The sequence below is a fragment of the Corvus kubaryi genome, unplaced genomic scaffold (assembly GCF_017639235.1).
Source record: "Corvus kubaryi isolate FWS band 111438036 unplaced genomic scaffold, C.kubaryi_AGA036_p1.0 134, whole genome shotgun sequence".
Classification (NCBI taxonomy): Eukaryota; Metazoa; Chordata; class Aves; order Passeriformes; family Corvidae; genus Corvus; species Corvus kubaryi.
In genome coordinates this window covers 4,996,803-5,011,488 of record NW_024580668.1, presented here as the reverse complement: position 1 = coordinate 5,011,488, position 14,686 = coordinate 4,996,803, and the positions used below count along the sequence as shown (strand labels likewise).

General features: G+C 45.1%; 1 protein-coding gene and 1 long non-coding RNA gene across 2 annotated transcripts; one reads left to right on the top strand and one right to left on the bottom strand.

The window, feature by feature from the left end:
- The first annotated feature begins 659 nt into the window (after positions 1–659).
- On the top strand, positions 660–4,071 carry RPS21 (ribosomal protein S21). The gene is made up of 5 exons (XM_042046261.1): positions 660–747; positions 1,885–1,948; positions 2,985–3,056; positions 3,778–3,833; positions 4,014–4,071. The coding sequence occupies exons 1-5, from the start codon at positions 698–700 to the stop codon at positions 4,021–4,023; spliced, it is 252 nt and encodes an 83-aa protein (XP_041902195.1). The 5' UTR covers positions 660–697; the 3' UTR covers positions 4,024–4,071.
- On the bottom strand, positions 670–9,746 carry LOC121673177. Its single transcript, XR_006019153.1, has 4 exons — positions 9,445–9,746; positions 9,175–9,268; positions 7,945–8,148; positions 670–834 (listed from the first exon to the last, which is right to left on the bottom strand). It is a non-coding gene; the product is annotated as an uncharacterized LOC121673177 (long non-coding RNA).
- Positions 9,747–14,686: the final 4,940 nt, after the last annotated feature.

Here is a 14,686-nt window from a genome sequence, read left to right as displayed (position 1 = left end):
GGCGGCGGGGCCGGGGGCGAGGGGAGCGGTGATGGCGGGGCCGGGAGCGAGGGGAGCGATGGCGGCGGGGCCGGGGCGAGGGGAGCGGTGATGGCGGGGCCGGGGCGAGGGGAGCGGCGGCGGCAGAGCTCCGGGAGCGATGGGAGTGATGGCGGCGGGGCCGGGGGCGAGGGGAGCGGCGGTGGCGGAGCTCCGGGAGCGAGGGGAGCGGCGGTGGTGGGGCCGGGGGCGGCGAGGGCGATGGTGGCGGAGCTCCGGGAGCGATGCTGGGGCCGGGGGCAGTGGGGGCGGCTCTGCAGCGGGGTCCGGCTTCAGGGCACGGCCTCTGGGCCCGGCCTGGCTCCGGCATCACCTCGCGGCGAGGGCAGCTCTGGCTCCTGTGGCCGGGGACAGGACCCGAGGGAAAGGCTGGAGCTGTGTCAGGGAGGGTTGCGGTGGATATTGGGGAAGGGTTCTTCCCCCAGGGGGTGCTGGGCACTGCCCAGGCTCCCCAGGGAACGGGCACGGCCCCGAGGCTGCCAGAGCTCCCAGGAGCGTTTGGACAGCGCTGCCAGGGATGCCCAGGGTGGGGTTGTTGGGGTGTCTGTGCAGGGCCAGGAGTTGGACTCGATGATCCTTGTGGGTGCCTTCCAACTGGCGATATTTCGTGATTCTTCCAGGTGTTTCTGCTTAGTGCCTCAGCAGGGACCAGGACGAGATGCAGAACGACGCCGGGGAGTTCGTGGACCTTTATGTCCCTCGGAAATGGTGAGCAGGGACCCGAGGGGCCGGGCCTGGAGTCGCCCCCAAGGCTGGTTCAGCCTCTGCAAAGGGGCTTTTTGTAGCAACGAATATCTGTGGGGGAGAAGAAGAATCTCTTTTCTGTCAGTTTCTGTATTTTTAAATGCCTTATGTAAAGTATGCGGAGCAAAGACTAAAGTTGAGGAGACACTTTGCACCTTCTGTTCCAAAACTGTCAGCCTTACGCTGGCACTGACAGCACATGGACTCACACACTGGTTTGGGTTGGAAAGGACCTTAAAGCTCATCTCATTCCACCTCTGCCATGGGCAGGGACACCTCCCACTAGCCCAGGTTGCTCCAAGCCCCTTCCAGCCTGGCCTTGAACACTTCCAGGGATCCAGGGGCAGCCACAGCTTCTCTGGGCACCCTGTGCCAGGGCCTCACCACCCTCACAGGGAAGAATTTCTTCCTAAAATGGTTCATATCAAACATAAATGTGTATTTGTAGCATACAAGTGTTTGTATGGTCAGTGCTGCAAGTTGTTGAAGTGAATCTGTTCGGTTATCACAGGTTGTTTTGATGGCACATTGTAAGTGTGATTTTGGTATAGTAGTAAATGGAATTAGAAGCCTTCTGTAAGTGTGTGTGTCTGTGTTAAAAGAGTCACTAAAAATAAGCCATTTGTGTGGCTTATTAGTATGGCTTATTATAGATTAAATCGAATATGTTTTACAGCCTGTGATTCCTGAGCATTTGCAGCCTGTCTTTGACAGCTGTAGTGGCTCACAGCAAAAAAGGCATAGAAATTAATCTTATTAATTACACTGATGACTGTATTTCTTGCATTTTAGAAAATAAAATAACATTCTGTGTGTTTTGAAGGCCTGTACTGCCCTGTGCACTGTATAAGGGTGAACTGGGCACATAGAAACCAAAGCAAAGGGATAATTGGCTAATTAGTGTGATGCTACCAAGTGAAAATTTCCTTTAAATGTACTTAAAACTGCATTTTAATCTTCTAAATACTGAAAGCTTAAACTGTTACTGTCTGAATTTCTTGTGTAGTTTTAATTGGCCTGTGGACTCTGCTCTAACAGCTGCTTTTGTAATTGTCTCTGCCTGTTTCCTTTTGTTTAAATCTATCCTGTTTTATTCCTTAGCTCTGCTAGCAACCGAATCATTGGTGCTAAGGATCATGCTTCCATTCAGATAAACATTTCTGAGGTAAGTTTATTAACAGAATATGTGATGAGAGAGCTAAACCTTGAAACTTCTGATAAAAGTTACAGAATTAAACACCTTGTGATGCATCTACAGTAATTCAGTAAAGAAAGCCACAGTAGATCTTGACTCCTGCAGGATCCCAGTTAATGCATGTGGGTTCCAGTTAATTTAAACTCCTTTTAGCATGGTTTGGGGTTTTGTTTCCCAATTGTTTATTAGTATTCAGCTTTCAGGAATTTTGTGGACACATTATGCCTGTAGCTGATGAACTATAGACCTTGATTTCATTCTTGAATGGGAGACCACATTCCCAAATATTTTAAAAAACTGATTCTCTTGAGTTATCTGACTAAAAAAAAAATATCATCTAAAAAAATACTGTTTATGATTTCCTGTCATTGTTAAGGGAAATACGTTTCTTGTTCCCCATATTTCATTCTTTCAGTGATCCCTCTTTCTTGTTTTCAAGGGATCAGAGATTAGCAGAACATGGAAATGAACCCACCTGGTATTACAGGCTTCACTGCGCTGTTGAATTTCATGATTTGTATTGTTTAGTCCTTTCCCTGTAAAATTTCTCAGCAGCTTGAGAAAGTGAGACAATTTATGTCTCTCAGCTTGGACATTTTCCTACCCGTGTCCCCTTCCCTCTCCAGTTCAATTTTCCATGATAGGACCTTAGTTAAAAAAAACAAAAAAAAAATAGTAAAGGCAGGGAAATCCACAAATAAACTTTACATTGATCTTTTCCATTTGTTCAGAGCTCAAGTATTTTTTTCCCTTTAGCTACCACTTCTTGTCAATCTGTGTGATCCATGAAATTTTGTGGCTGCACTGTGTACCTATAAATTTGCTGTGCAAAGATCATTGTAGTTGACCTTCTAACTTCAGTATTTGCCTTGAGATTTTGTAGTTTATCTGTCCAATACTGCAAGTATTTTTCTGCAATTTTTAACTTTGGGTGCTTGGCAAGTGTGATGTGAGAGCATAAAACTGTGTAGAATCTGTGTGTGCAGCAGCTTTGCTGTGATTGCAGGTTGACAAGGTGACAGGCAGAGTGAACGGCCAGTTCAAGACTTACGCCATCTGCGGCCCAATCCGGAGAATGGTGAGTGCCTTCCTGAGGATTCCTGCAGAATTGCTGTGCTGCTTTTTCTCTTCATTTGTAATTAATTAGATGTGTATTTGGCCCTGAAAACAAAGTGTGCCTGCAGCTCATTCTAGAGCAAGAAGTTTTTGGGGGATAATAAAGACAGAGTGAAGATGGGAACAAATTCATAGAATCACAGAAAGCTCATCTCATTCTACCCCCTGCCATGGGCAGGGACACCTTCCACTGTCCCAGGTTGCTCCCAGCCCCATCCAACCTGGCCTTGGACAATTCCAGGGATGGGGCAGCCACAGCTTCTCTGGGCACCCTGTGCCAGGATGTTGGATTAACTTGGAGTAATTGATTTCTTCTGGGGATGTTTATATGTTTTCAAATCCATGAAGGATGCAAGTGATTTTGTTTCTTTTAAGAATGTACCAAGGTACTAATCCTGGCTTTTATCTGCTGTTTATAATTACTGAAGTGATAGTACTATGACTTAAAGGTGTGAGGAGTTCATCACAAGTCCACTTATCCATAAATATATGTTGTTAGTGCAAATGCTTGTTTTTATCAAGTTAAAGCTATTTCTTACCCTTAAGGATTAACAAGGATTAACAAAGAATTAACAGTTTATTTTGAAAACACTAATCTACCCTAACTGCTGCAGCTGCCTCTCTTCCACATGTGTCAGCAATTATTTGGACACTTGAGAATATTTTCTTTGCTCTTTTTACAGGGTGAATCAGATGACTCCATTTTGCGTCTGGCAAAAAACGATGGAATTGTTTCCAAGTGCGTATGTTTATCTTATCCTCTAATTCTTGCAGGGGGAACTTCCATTCCCAAATCCAGCTTTTAGGATGACAATCTGTGCATTGTATTTATAGGATGATTACACAGTTGGTCAAAGATATTTACTTGAGCTGTTGAAGCAAACTGATTTGTAACAATGTTTGTTTCATTTTCTTCTAGGAACTTTTAACTGAAGAAACTCCGGTATGGAACATGTGAAATAAATAGTTCAAAACTATATTGTGCTGTGTCTTTTGTTAAAGTCACAAACATGAGTGGGTTTATTATAGTTAGTCTTAAAGGACTTAGAAATGTGTCTTAAAAATATACAGATTCTGATTGTGAATTCTTAAAACAAATCAGCTTGTAAAGGAATGCCAGAGTTGAAATTCAAGGATCTCCACTTAACTCTTGGATTCACTGTCATTGGTCTTTTCCAGATTTAGTAAGTTTTGCATCTGTAATGGAACATTTGCAGTGTTGCAATCTAAGTGAGCTTGCTGCTTTTTCACTGGAAAAGCCAAGGGGATTCTTCTTGTTAGGATACAAGAAAGGGTCTGTCCTTTCTTCCAGATGCTGCTTTTGTCTTGGTAGGTTTTGTTTACAGAGCAGGTTTGTCAGTTTGTGATTATCATTTAAATATATGTCATATATGGGTTTGGGTTTAAAATAAGGTAATAGGGTACAACTTGTATGGAAAATTTCCCCTGTCAGCTGCATTTTACCAGTTTCATAATACCCACAGCTACACAGGGACTGTCCTGATGGTGTATCCTGATCTGCACGTTCTCAAGCATTTACTCAGAGGTTATATCCAGATTACACTGTGTTCCCTGCTTGTGATCATCTCTGGGTTAACATTTGCAGTTGTCCATCCTCAAATCTCTGCACGGGCCCTCCCAGAATTCTTCCAAGTGACAGAGGCTGTTTAGTGATGCTTTCCTGTTTATGCTGCAAGCTGTCACCAATGAGAGGGGGTTACTGTGTGCTTTATTTCTCACTTGTTTGCAGGTTACTGTGGGTGCAGGGGGTGTGGGAAACCTCACAGGCCTTTTTCCAGGCCTCTCTAGGAACAGCCTGGAACAGGCATGCTGCTGCCTCTGGACTAAGGAGAATGGCTGAACTGCCCAAGTGTAGTATCTTTCTCCTTATCTGTATTTTCTTACTTCTCAGACATGTCAAAGTGCAGCATGTTTGTTTGGAAGATCCTGTTTTGGCACCAGGGGTACCTACTGAATATTAGCAGAGCAAACCAGGCCATGGTAATGTGTAGTGACTGTGTGGTACAGGGCTCTTTTTGTAATTTTAGTAAGTTTGTTTGCAAATCATAAATTGGGATTTAGAGTGTAAGCTACTGTATAGATACAATGAAGTCGTAACTAAACCTTTATTCCAGGAGCAGTTCCAGCAGAGCAAGCCAGAACTCAACAAGCTGTGAGCCCTTTTTAGCAGAGCCATAACCTGAAACATCTTTGGCTGCACAGTCTCCCTTCCCACTGATAACACCTGAATTTACTACTACTACTCTGAGCTGATAGAACTTTCATAAGATAAACTCCTGGATGTTGCAAGTAGAGAGGAACTTGGCTAAAAAGGCCAAAAAAATGCTTCATGTTGAATTCATGTTGAACTTAATATACAAAGTACATGAGAGAAACCTTTCAAATACTAAAATCAGGGGAGAAGTTAATCCATACTTTATTTTTGAGCTATTTTCTTCTGACATCTAAGTTAATGATAAAAGATGCATTAAAAAAAGGGGAGGGGGGATAACAATGTTGTGATTCTCCTAGAAATAATTCATTTTTCCAGCAGATAAATCTGTGAAAACATTTTCTGGAAAGAAAAATAGAGTCTCCAAACTGGAGAGATTTCAGCTTGGCTTATGTCCAATCCTATTACTTTCCTTTGTACACAGTAAGAGGAGATAAGTTTTAATTGGACTTGATATTTTTTTCTGACATATCTTAAATTAGTTGCTTCTGCCCTGGCATTAGGGTAGAACTTTAAATAAAACCCTTAGCTGTTTACTGCTGATAAATGCCTGGTTTACCAAAGAGTTTAAATGTTGACTTGTTCCTAATCCCCTGAGACTCTGTTCATCCATGTGGATTTCAGTGGAATTCCTCCATAAGGCACAGTGAACTGACAGCTTAAAAGTTCAAGATGAACTTGAGGTCTCTCAGATGTCTTTTTAAGCAGTACAACCCCATTAGCATTCAGCTGACCAAAATTTACACTTCTGGTTTGAGTATTTAAGGATTATGTTGTAATTTAAAATGTTCTGTGCTTTGTAACACTGATTGTTGCCATTTGGTTTTTGGAATTTAAAAAAAAAATGAAACAAATTATTCTCTCATTAATTTCTTGTCAAAATAAATGTTATGGTGCCTAAAACAGTTCAGTTGGGAATGGATTAGTGCTGTACTAAAGGCTTCCTGGAGTTCACACCACGTGAGTCCTACCAAAACTTCTGCAGAATCCTATCAAGGGAGGACATGTGTCCCTTTAAAAATCCACTTTCAGTTGCATTTTCTCGTATTGTGATGTAAAATGTTCTTTGTTTTCCTGGAACAGGAATAGTTCAGATGTTCGAGGGCCATGAAAGGGAATGAACTGTACTCGTACTGTACAAGATGGACAGAGTTGCCCTTACATGGTTACGTTGCACCAAGTCGTGAAATTCTTTGCTGTTACTTACGAGGACTTGGCAGTGGCATCCTGAAGACATCTGATTTAACTGGGGCTATTTTAGTATCTTTTGCCAAAATTCTGCTGCTCAGACAAGAGCCTGAAACTCCTGAAAACACCTGAGAGTTTGGTAGGAGCTTGTAGATGTCTCATGATACTGATTTTTCTTTTTAAGCCTTGACATTCTTCTAATGAACTACACGGTGCTGAAAAGCTGCTTCCGTGGGTCTCAGCTGTGATCAGAGCCCCGGGGTTAGGAGGTCACGCTGCTCCTGTCGCCGTGGGCACAGAGATAACAGCTTTGATACCATCGCCCCTGCTCGAGGTGCCAGACAGGCACAGCCCTGCCAGGGCTGGCAAGGGACAAGAGGCAGCAGAAGTGCTCCCCTGGCACTGCTCGGTTCACTGCACAGAGGAGGCTGAGACTCGGGGGAGGAGGAACAAAGGGCCAGGAGTGTCCTTTGCCTCCATGTGTGCCCATCAGGCTCCAGAGGAGTGTTTGGAGCGCTGCTGTCTCACCGGTGCTCCCTGCAGAAGGGAACCTGCGGGATATCATTTATTTTCCCAAAGCACGTGCTGATGCTGGAGGCTGCTGAAAGCCTACCTAGAAGACTGAGATCACCTAGTTCCACTAGATTTGGCAACAGTTTTGTTTTCTATTTGGATGTTATGGAGAGCTGTCTATTCCCACCTCCTGTTTCGTTCAATTGCTGTCACTCTGAGTGATACACAGAGATAAATACACCTCTGCTGCAAATATTACTTTGAGCAGGTTAAGGGAGGTTTTGATTTTAGTTAATTCATTTTTGGCTGTTTGTGTTGAGGCATCCCTAGGGAGGCAGATTCCCTGTATGTATGTTGGACTAATCAGCCATGGAAAAAAACAAAGAAAACTAATTAGGCCTTTTTTTTTTCCTGCTGGGAAACACATTTGTTTAACATCAGACAGGAGTTCTGCTTGGCTATATCCTCAACAGGAAGTGCAGGTACTGAGATTTTAGGAATTAAGAACAATTGATAAGGTCAATGTGGGATTTATTTTTTTAATGAATTATTTTGGAAAAGGTATTATTTTAACATCTATTTACAGATATCTGATGGTGAGTAAAACTACTGTGACCAGGCTGAACCAAGTGTATTTTGCAATGTACACGCTTGAGTGTGTTAACAAATGAGCAAACTGAACAAGCTTTTTAACAAATCCTGTTCCATGGCTTATTTCTACAGGACTGGGACCATGGAGAAGAGCAGGTATGTGCCTGTTCTGCTGAGGATTGGGGCCCCTTTGGCTGCTGTTCGCAGTCCTGGGCTGACCATGGCCAGCTGCCAGTGCCCACCCAGCTGCTCCCCACTCCCCCTCCACAACAGGGCAGAAAATAGGATGGAAAAGCACACGAGTGACAGCAGGGAGGGCACTTACCAGTCACCATCATGAGCAAAACAGGAAAATCCGTGTATTGCTTATTAAAACAGAACTGGACTGATAGCACCAGGATTAGGCTGCAGATTGTGGGAGCCCCAGAGCTGTACATACACTATCTGTTAATTCAGGTGCTCTTCCAAGAAGATGAAGTACAATCCTTGTGCAAGGAGCCAAGGCTTGTGGGGCATTGACCGGGGGGTCCTGCAGGGATGGAAGTGAGAGTCACACTTGCATTTTGGTGAGCCAGTGTAAGCTGTGTGCTGAGACACCACACATCCGTCTAAATCAAGGTGTTGCTTATCTGGCTCTAAACACAATAATCTTTTCTCTGTTTTCACAGGGCACCAGAGCCCAAACAAGCACCTTGATCCATCCATCAATACCAAAATACAATGCACTGGTGCCCTGATGGGAAGTCATTCAGGCTGTCACCCTCTCGTGAGTTGCAGAGCCTGTAAGTCAGGTTGAGCAAAAATGCTAAAATATCGTGTTTTATCTCACAGAGCAGTGTTTTCATAAAGTGTTTAGCACACCTCTGTGCGGGTTGCTCATCTAGCTGGGAAATGTGATATTTTACATTTGCTTCAGGCAAAACGTTACAAATGTCTGAGGCTGAACAAAAATAGCACTTCAAAATAAATTGGGTAGTGCATAGGGGAGGTGGCAGAGATCATTACTTGCTGCTTGTCCCTGCTTCATTCAGTTCTTTCCTCTACAAGGGCTAGAAAGGCTGGGGATTTAATTCTCCCTTTGACCAGTTTGAGGCTAAAAGAAAGGGATTTACACGCTTGATTTCTGTTCTGGCCAATGGAGCCATGCTCACAGCAAACTCCCTCTGCATTCCTGGGAAAATGGGGTCATTTGTGCTGGATCACTCAGCCAAGCGTGGATGTGTGACAGCACAGCCCCCAAGCCAGCTGTGCTGAGAAAAGAACCTTTAAAAGTTGATGCTGCAGCTGAGTTCAGTGTCTGCTGATGGGTCACTTTTGCTCCTGTCTTGTGTCTGCTCTCAAGTGCCTGGAACCCTTATCCCAGTCTGCAGCCCATGAGCTGGTAATCTCAAACTTGGAAGAGTTTCCAGGCAGGCTGACCAAAATCTGAGGATCTAAAACCGCCTGTACCCAAAAAAAAGTAAATAAAAGGAAGCTAATCCCAGATGGTGTTGATTAAAACATGGACTACAAAGGGAGGTTGAGGAAGCAGCTTTCAGGCTGAGATGTATATTACCTGAGAGGGAGCTTGATCGTTGTGCACAGAGCTCATACATCTGGGAACCCAGCACATCCTGACACAGCACTGCCTTTGGAGAGCCTGCATCCTCCTGCCAAAGATAACAGAGCCAAACTTGGGGTCTTTTGATTACAGAGGGAATTAACATCTCAGCAGGCTTCTGGGCGAGTGATACAAGTGTGACCACAGTAGGGATAAACCCCTTTCAGGTTAAAGGGAGGCAATTTTACAAGATTTTTCTGACCTTCTCCCAAATGCTGGACTTACCTAGGGAACAGGAGGCAGTGTACCTGCCTGCCAGTGACACTGCAGCCAGTGCTCTCTTCTGATCTTGGCTGAATGGTTGATAACAGCTCTGCTTTGGTCTTAAGGCCCCAGGTGCTGATCTTTTGTTTCCCAAAATGTATTATTTGTCACCTATCTCCGTGGTTTTTCAAGCTTGTTTGAGACTGTCCTGACAGGAAGGTTAATCCTTGCCTGAGTTGAAACAGTGCTGACTCACTGCAAGTCATAATTCCCTGAAAACTTTAGATATCCAGGAAAGTCTCATATCACAGCTTTCCATGTGGTTACGTAAAAATCTCAAATTATGTCATTGCATCAGACACCTTGTGGCTCATGCCTGCTCTGCTACTCAGCCTTCATTGCTTTCAGTGCCTTTAAAAAGAAAGAGAAAAAAGTTCTGTTTGTTTCTGCAGAGCAGGGAACTGTTCCTGGTGTGCTTCCCATGAAGTGTGCATCCCAGGCATTCCATAAAACGACAGCACTGTACAGCACTGGGACCAAGGCTTGGGAGATGCATTTCTGCTTCCAGCAGTGACACTGTTTTTGAGCAAGACCTGTGAACTGCTACATCCTATGCTAGAATTTACCCCTCTCTCGAATATGATTAAAACAGTAGGAAGCTTTAAATCAATGTAAGGAGTGCTCAGAAAATGCAGTGTGAGGTGGGATAGTTCTCTAAATAACTTACATAAGGGATATAAACTTTAAATAAGATCTGCAGTGAACTCAGTAGAGTTGAGCCATAGGCAGGTGTGCTAATTTACTATTTTAACCCTGGTTTTATCCTCTATCCAGCAGGGGAATTTTACACCACAAATTTTCTGGTCATGCAAATAAAACAGTGTCATTTTTGTCTTTTTGAATCCAGGAACATTTATACAGGTAGGACCTTTTGAGTGTTCTTTCTTCCTTTAGGGAGTGGGTAATGAGAGGGAGGGCCATATCAAAGCTGGCTGCTGGAAAGAATTTACTCTGATTTACAGTGCTCTGCAGCTCAAGATAACGCCTCTGGTCTTTGGAGACTCAGAAATGCAAAAAGCAGTGCTCATGGGGAGCCTGCTCTCAGTCACCCCTTTCTGGTGTCCGTAGCTGGCACCCAGGAGTGCAAATCCCACAGAGGACTGGTCACTGCCAACCCAGTGCAAGGCACAAAGCTGGAGCTGCCATGTCTGCTCCTACTGCTCTGGCCCAGCCTAAAGACTTCCTGCATCTCTAAGGTCAGTGCAGCCTTTAATGCAAATTCACAGGATGCCATTAGCCTTAGATCCCCATCTTCATGAATTTGCAAAAGACAACCAGGACACTCTCCAGAAGTGCTCAGAGTTAGGAACAGAACAAACCAAGAGAAATTCCAGCAAAGGGGGCGGTGCCTGATTCCAGCCCCAGATAACAGTTCTTATCAGAAAAGCTCATAAATCCACCCAATTTAAACAGTATCAGCAGCATCCCGTGCTGCTTTGTGTGTCCCCTCCAGGGATCTACAGCTTCTTGTTCCCATCAGCGATTTCCATTCTATCCTTCAGGTTCCCAAAAGTCACTGCTTCCTGGAAAATGCTTGTGGGAGTGCTAATTCTGAATATCTGTGTGGCCTTAGAAGGAGCAGAACATGTTACTGTTGCAATAAACAGCCCAAATTACTGTTTGGCTGTCACTTGTGATTAAAGCAGCAAATATTGGCAAAAACAACATGCCAGAAGTAGGGAACTTGTTTAAATGTTGGCTCTTGGGTCTGATTTTCAAGTGTCTGGTGGAATATGAAGTCTTCATTAAGACACAGCATCAGTGTCTCTCCTGGGAATTGTAAATAGACACCTGATAGCCCTGCCCTTTGTGAAGCACAAACACACGGATAACACCACCTTCTCTGGTCACTGTCACCCCTCTGGTGTCATCACTGTCACTGCAGATGAAGATTATTTGAGGAGAAGGACACAAGACCGTCCTAATAAAAACAAGGCAGAAAGTATACATTTACTCTTTGGAAAAAAAATCCCACAGCTTTTTCATGGAAAGGTATGGATTTGGTGTGAAAGAATGATGTAGATACGAGAAAATGAGCACCCTGTCAAAGAGTTGGTCCCAAGTAAAATGTCAGGCTGACACTCATGTGCTCCAAGTGATTTCTCAACAACTGCTTCCCGCTACATGAAAAAAAAAATATTTGTATTGTGGTCAGCCACCCCTTTTAGGGATGTGCTGCAGGAATTATGAGGAGCAAGAGGGAGTCATGACCTTGCTATTATTCTAGCAACTCTATTAGGGGAAAAATCTGTGAATTTATTTCAGCCACATTTTGTCTCTTCCAGCAAACACTTTGGTAGTTTCCAATACACCAAAAAGAGCATAAGGGGATTTTGTCTCCAGTGTTGTGACTTTTGAATGACCTCGCAGAACAAGGACCGGATGATGAAGAGGCCTCGTAAAATATTCCTTTAGGAAAACACCATGTCATACACTGCTGGGATGAACTGTCCAGAACAGGATACTGGGAACAACTCTGATGCTTTAGAGGGACCTATATAGCAAAACTCTGGACCTACCTCATGAGAGAGAGAGAGAGACAGAGTATGGAATGGGGAAGGATGTTTCTTCTGCTATGGGAAAAAGTTTGGCATCTTGGCTACCTTCAGAAGGGTGTGATAGTCCCTTCCTGACTCGTGTGGTGAGGAAACTTGGGTCACAAAAGCTGTGTCCTTCTATCTATCAGGTAACTTCCAAATAAGCTGTTGTGCCCAAGCAGAAGTGTAGCTGCGTGCTGAGACCGAGTGCTGCAACAGCTCTGGCTCCAGGGGTGACACAGTGCAAAGCGGGATTCCCAAAGAGCAGCTCTGGGGAGCAGCATTTAGGGGAAAAAATTGATAAAATGAGAAAATAGCATCACAATTTTTTTTTTCCTTTACTGTTGTAAAAAGTCACTGAAAGATAAGAGCAGATGCAAATGTTTGGTGGCTAGTTAAAGGTGAATACAGCGGCAAGCTCTTCTGACTGTCCTGAAAGGAGCTTCTCATGTGAATGCTGAGCCCATGATTCTGAGTGTGTCTTCCTGCAGTGTTTTGGAACGTGCTGCACAAGGTGCAGGAGATGCCCCACAGCTGCGTGCAACCCTCTCCTGGCCAGGCAGGGAGGGCAGATGGACCCTAACAGAACACAGGAGGCGAGGTGTGAGGAGAGACAGAGTGGCTTGGTAGTTAGCTAAAGAGCAGAGAACCACGGAACTGGAGCTGATGCCACCAGAGCAGGGGATATCTGAGCATCTGGAGTGGGTCTGCTTGCAAGGAGGGACAAAGCAGGGTAGCTGCAGGAGCCATGGGCACATTCAGGAGCAGTGGGAGAGGACATCGGGCAAGACTGAGGCGCTCAGTGCTCATGACTTGGGGGGAATTTCAAGGAAAGCCATAAGAGATCTGGAGGGAGGCACTGCTGCCTGCTGGAAGCCACGGGGAAGGGAGAGGTTTTGTGTATTTATACGCTCTGTGGGGCCCAGACATTGAGATCACTGTGCAAGCACTCCACTGCCACGTGTTCCTTGTAAATGCGTGGGCAGCTGGATGTGTCCCTTTGAACCAGCAGCACCGTGTTCATCTGCCCTGTCTGGCACTGGTTAATCCTGAAAAGAAGCAGCACTTCCCTGTCTGCTCCTTAGAAATGACCTGAGCAGCAGCAGCATAATCACTTGCACTAAACACATGGCTGGAATCCTTTTAATAAAGTCCAAGACATGGGACAGCTTCCTACAAACTGCCCAGGGGCAGACCTGACCATCTGACTCCCATTGTAGTGACATTTCAGAACAATTTTATTTGTTCCGGTCGGCTTTAATTGAACATCTGGGTTAATAACGGGGAGATTCCCAAGGTTGGCATCGGAGTCGGGAAGGAAAAGGAGTAATTTTGGAGTCCTTCCTTAATCCCAGCTCCTTTGTTAGAAGTGTTGGTGTTATTTAATTGACTGTTAAATCCCAGTCACATGAGCACCCTCGAGTGTAATCTCCTGTGATAAATTGCCCGGTACTCGTGTCAGAGGCACATTCTGGTCTCCAGCCTGAGCAAGACTGAGTGTCCTGTGATCACAGCTGACTTTTGCATAGGGAACGAGGGAGGAATGGATCTTATTTCAGTTTAAATTGATTTAAGAAGACAGTCAACTCCAGATTTGGATAGAGACACTGCTCTCCAACCTGCTTGAGGTCATTATAGATGCAGTTATTTTTTCCATGATTTTCAGCAAATGTTTGCAGGGTCCAGGTCTTATCAGATGAATGCAGACAGCCCTTAAGGGGGAAAAACCAGGTAATTGCACAAGGTTTCCTCTCACAGGTGGGAAAGAAGGAAGGGAAAGGGCTCAGTTAGGGTTAGGGGGGAGCCAGTTATCTGTTGGAAACAGCCTGCACACAGTCAGATCTCTAGGATCAGGAAGGAGAATGTCAAGGTGGGAAAGGAAACTAGATATGAGGAAGGAACTGAGCAGATAAGAGAAGGATGGCAAGGAATATCTGTAAGATGTCAAGAAAACCTTTTTCGTCCTACAATCCTCTAATATTTCCCCATTTGATTCTGGTCATTCTCCCCCATTAGAGATTTCACCCTATGTCCTGTGGTCTCTGAGACCAACCAGAGCCAGAGAGATAGGCCAGAGGCAGAGCAAGGTGCTGGCATCCCTGAGGGGCACAGATGCTTGCATGGAGCATGCAGGGGACAGTCAGTGACTTCTGAGATACTCCTGACCCCACTGGCACTGCTTTCCCCAAACCTAGTGAATTAGGAAGGTGGCAGCATCTGTGAGCTGCCCAGAAAGCTCTCTGCTCTCACACCTCCACACCTGGGTTCATTGTCAGAATTCACTGTCTCTCAGGTGCAGATTTTCACCCCTTTTTGAAGCCACTTACATTTACACCCAGCTGAGAGGGCAGGTTTAGCTTTGCTCAGCCAGTCTCCACTTAGAGATTCCTCACCTGATGTTTCCTTAATTCTCAGGGCAGCAGCACAACAGCACAGGGCTCCTGCCTGCCCTTGAGAAGGTGGTGATGTGCAGCAGCAGCCTGGAAGTTCCCTGGGAGCAAAGCCAAGAAACCAAGGATCTGCAGCATGGACATGTCCAGGTAGGACAAGAGGTCTGGTCCAGACTGGATGCACCTGGGTCCAGATGCAGGCATTGTATCTGGCAGAGGTCTGGAGGGACTGCTGCTGGTGTCAGGCGTCTGTCTCCCTCCTGGAATGTGAGGCTT

Coding starts and splice junctions, on each gene's coding strand:
- RPS21 (XM_042046261.1), top strand. CDS start 698: ATGCAGAACGACGCCGGGGAGTTCGTGGACCTTTATGTCCCTCGGAAA. Junction 1,949..2,984: donor TTCAGATAAACATTTCTGAG/GTAAGTTTATTA, acceptor CTGTGATTGCAG/GTTGACAAGGTGACAGGCAG. Junction 3,057..3,777: donor GCGGCCCAATCCGGAGAATG/GTGAGTGCCTTC, acceptor CTCTTTTTACAG/GGTGAATCAGATGACTCCAT.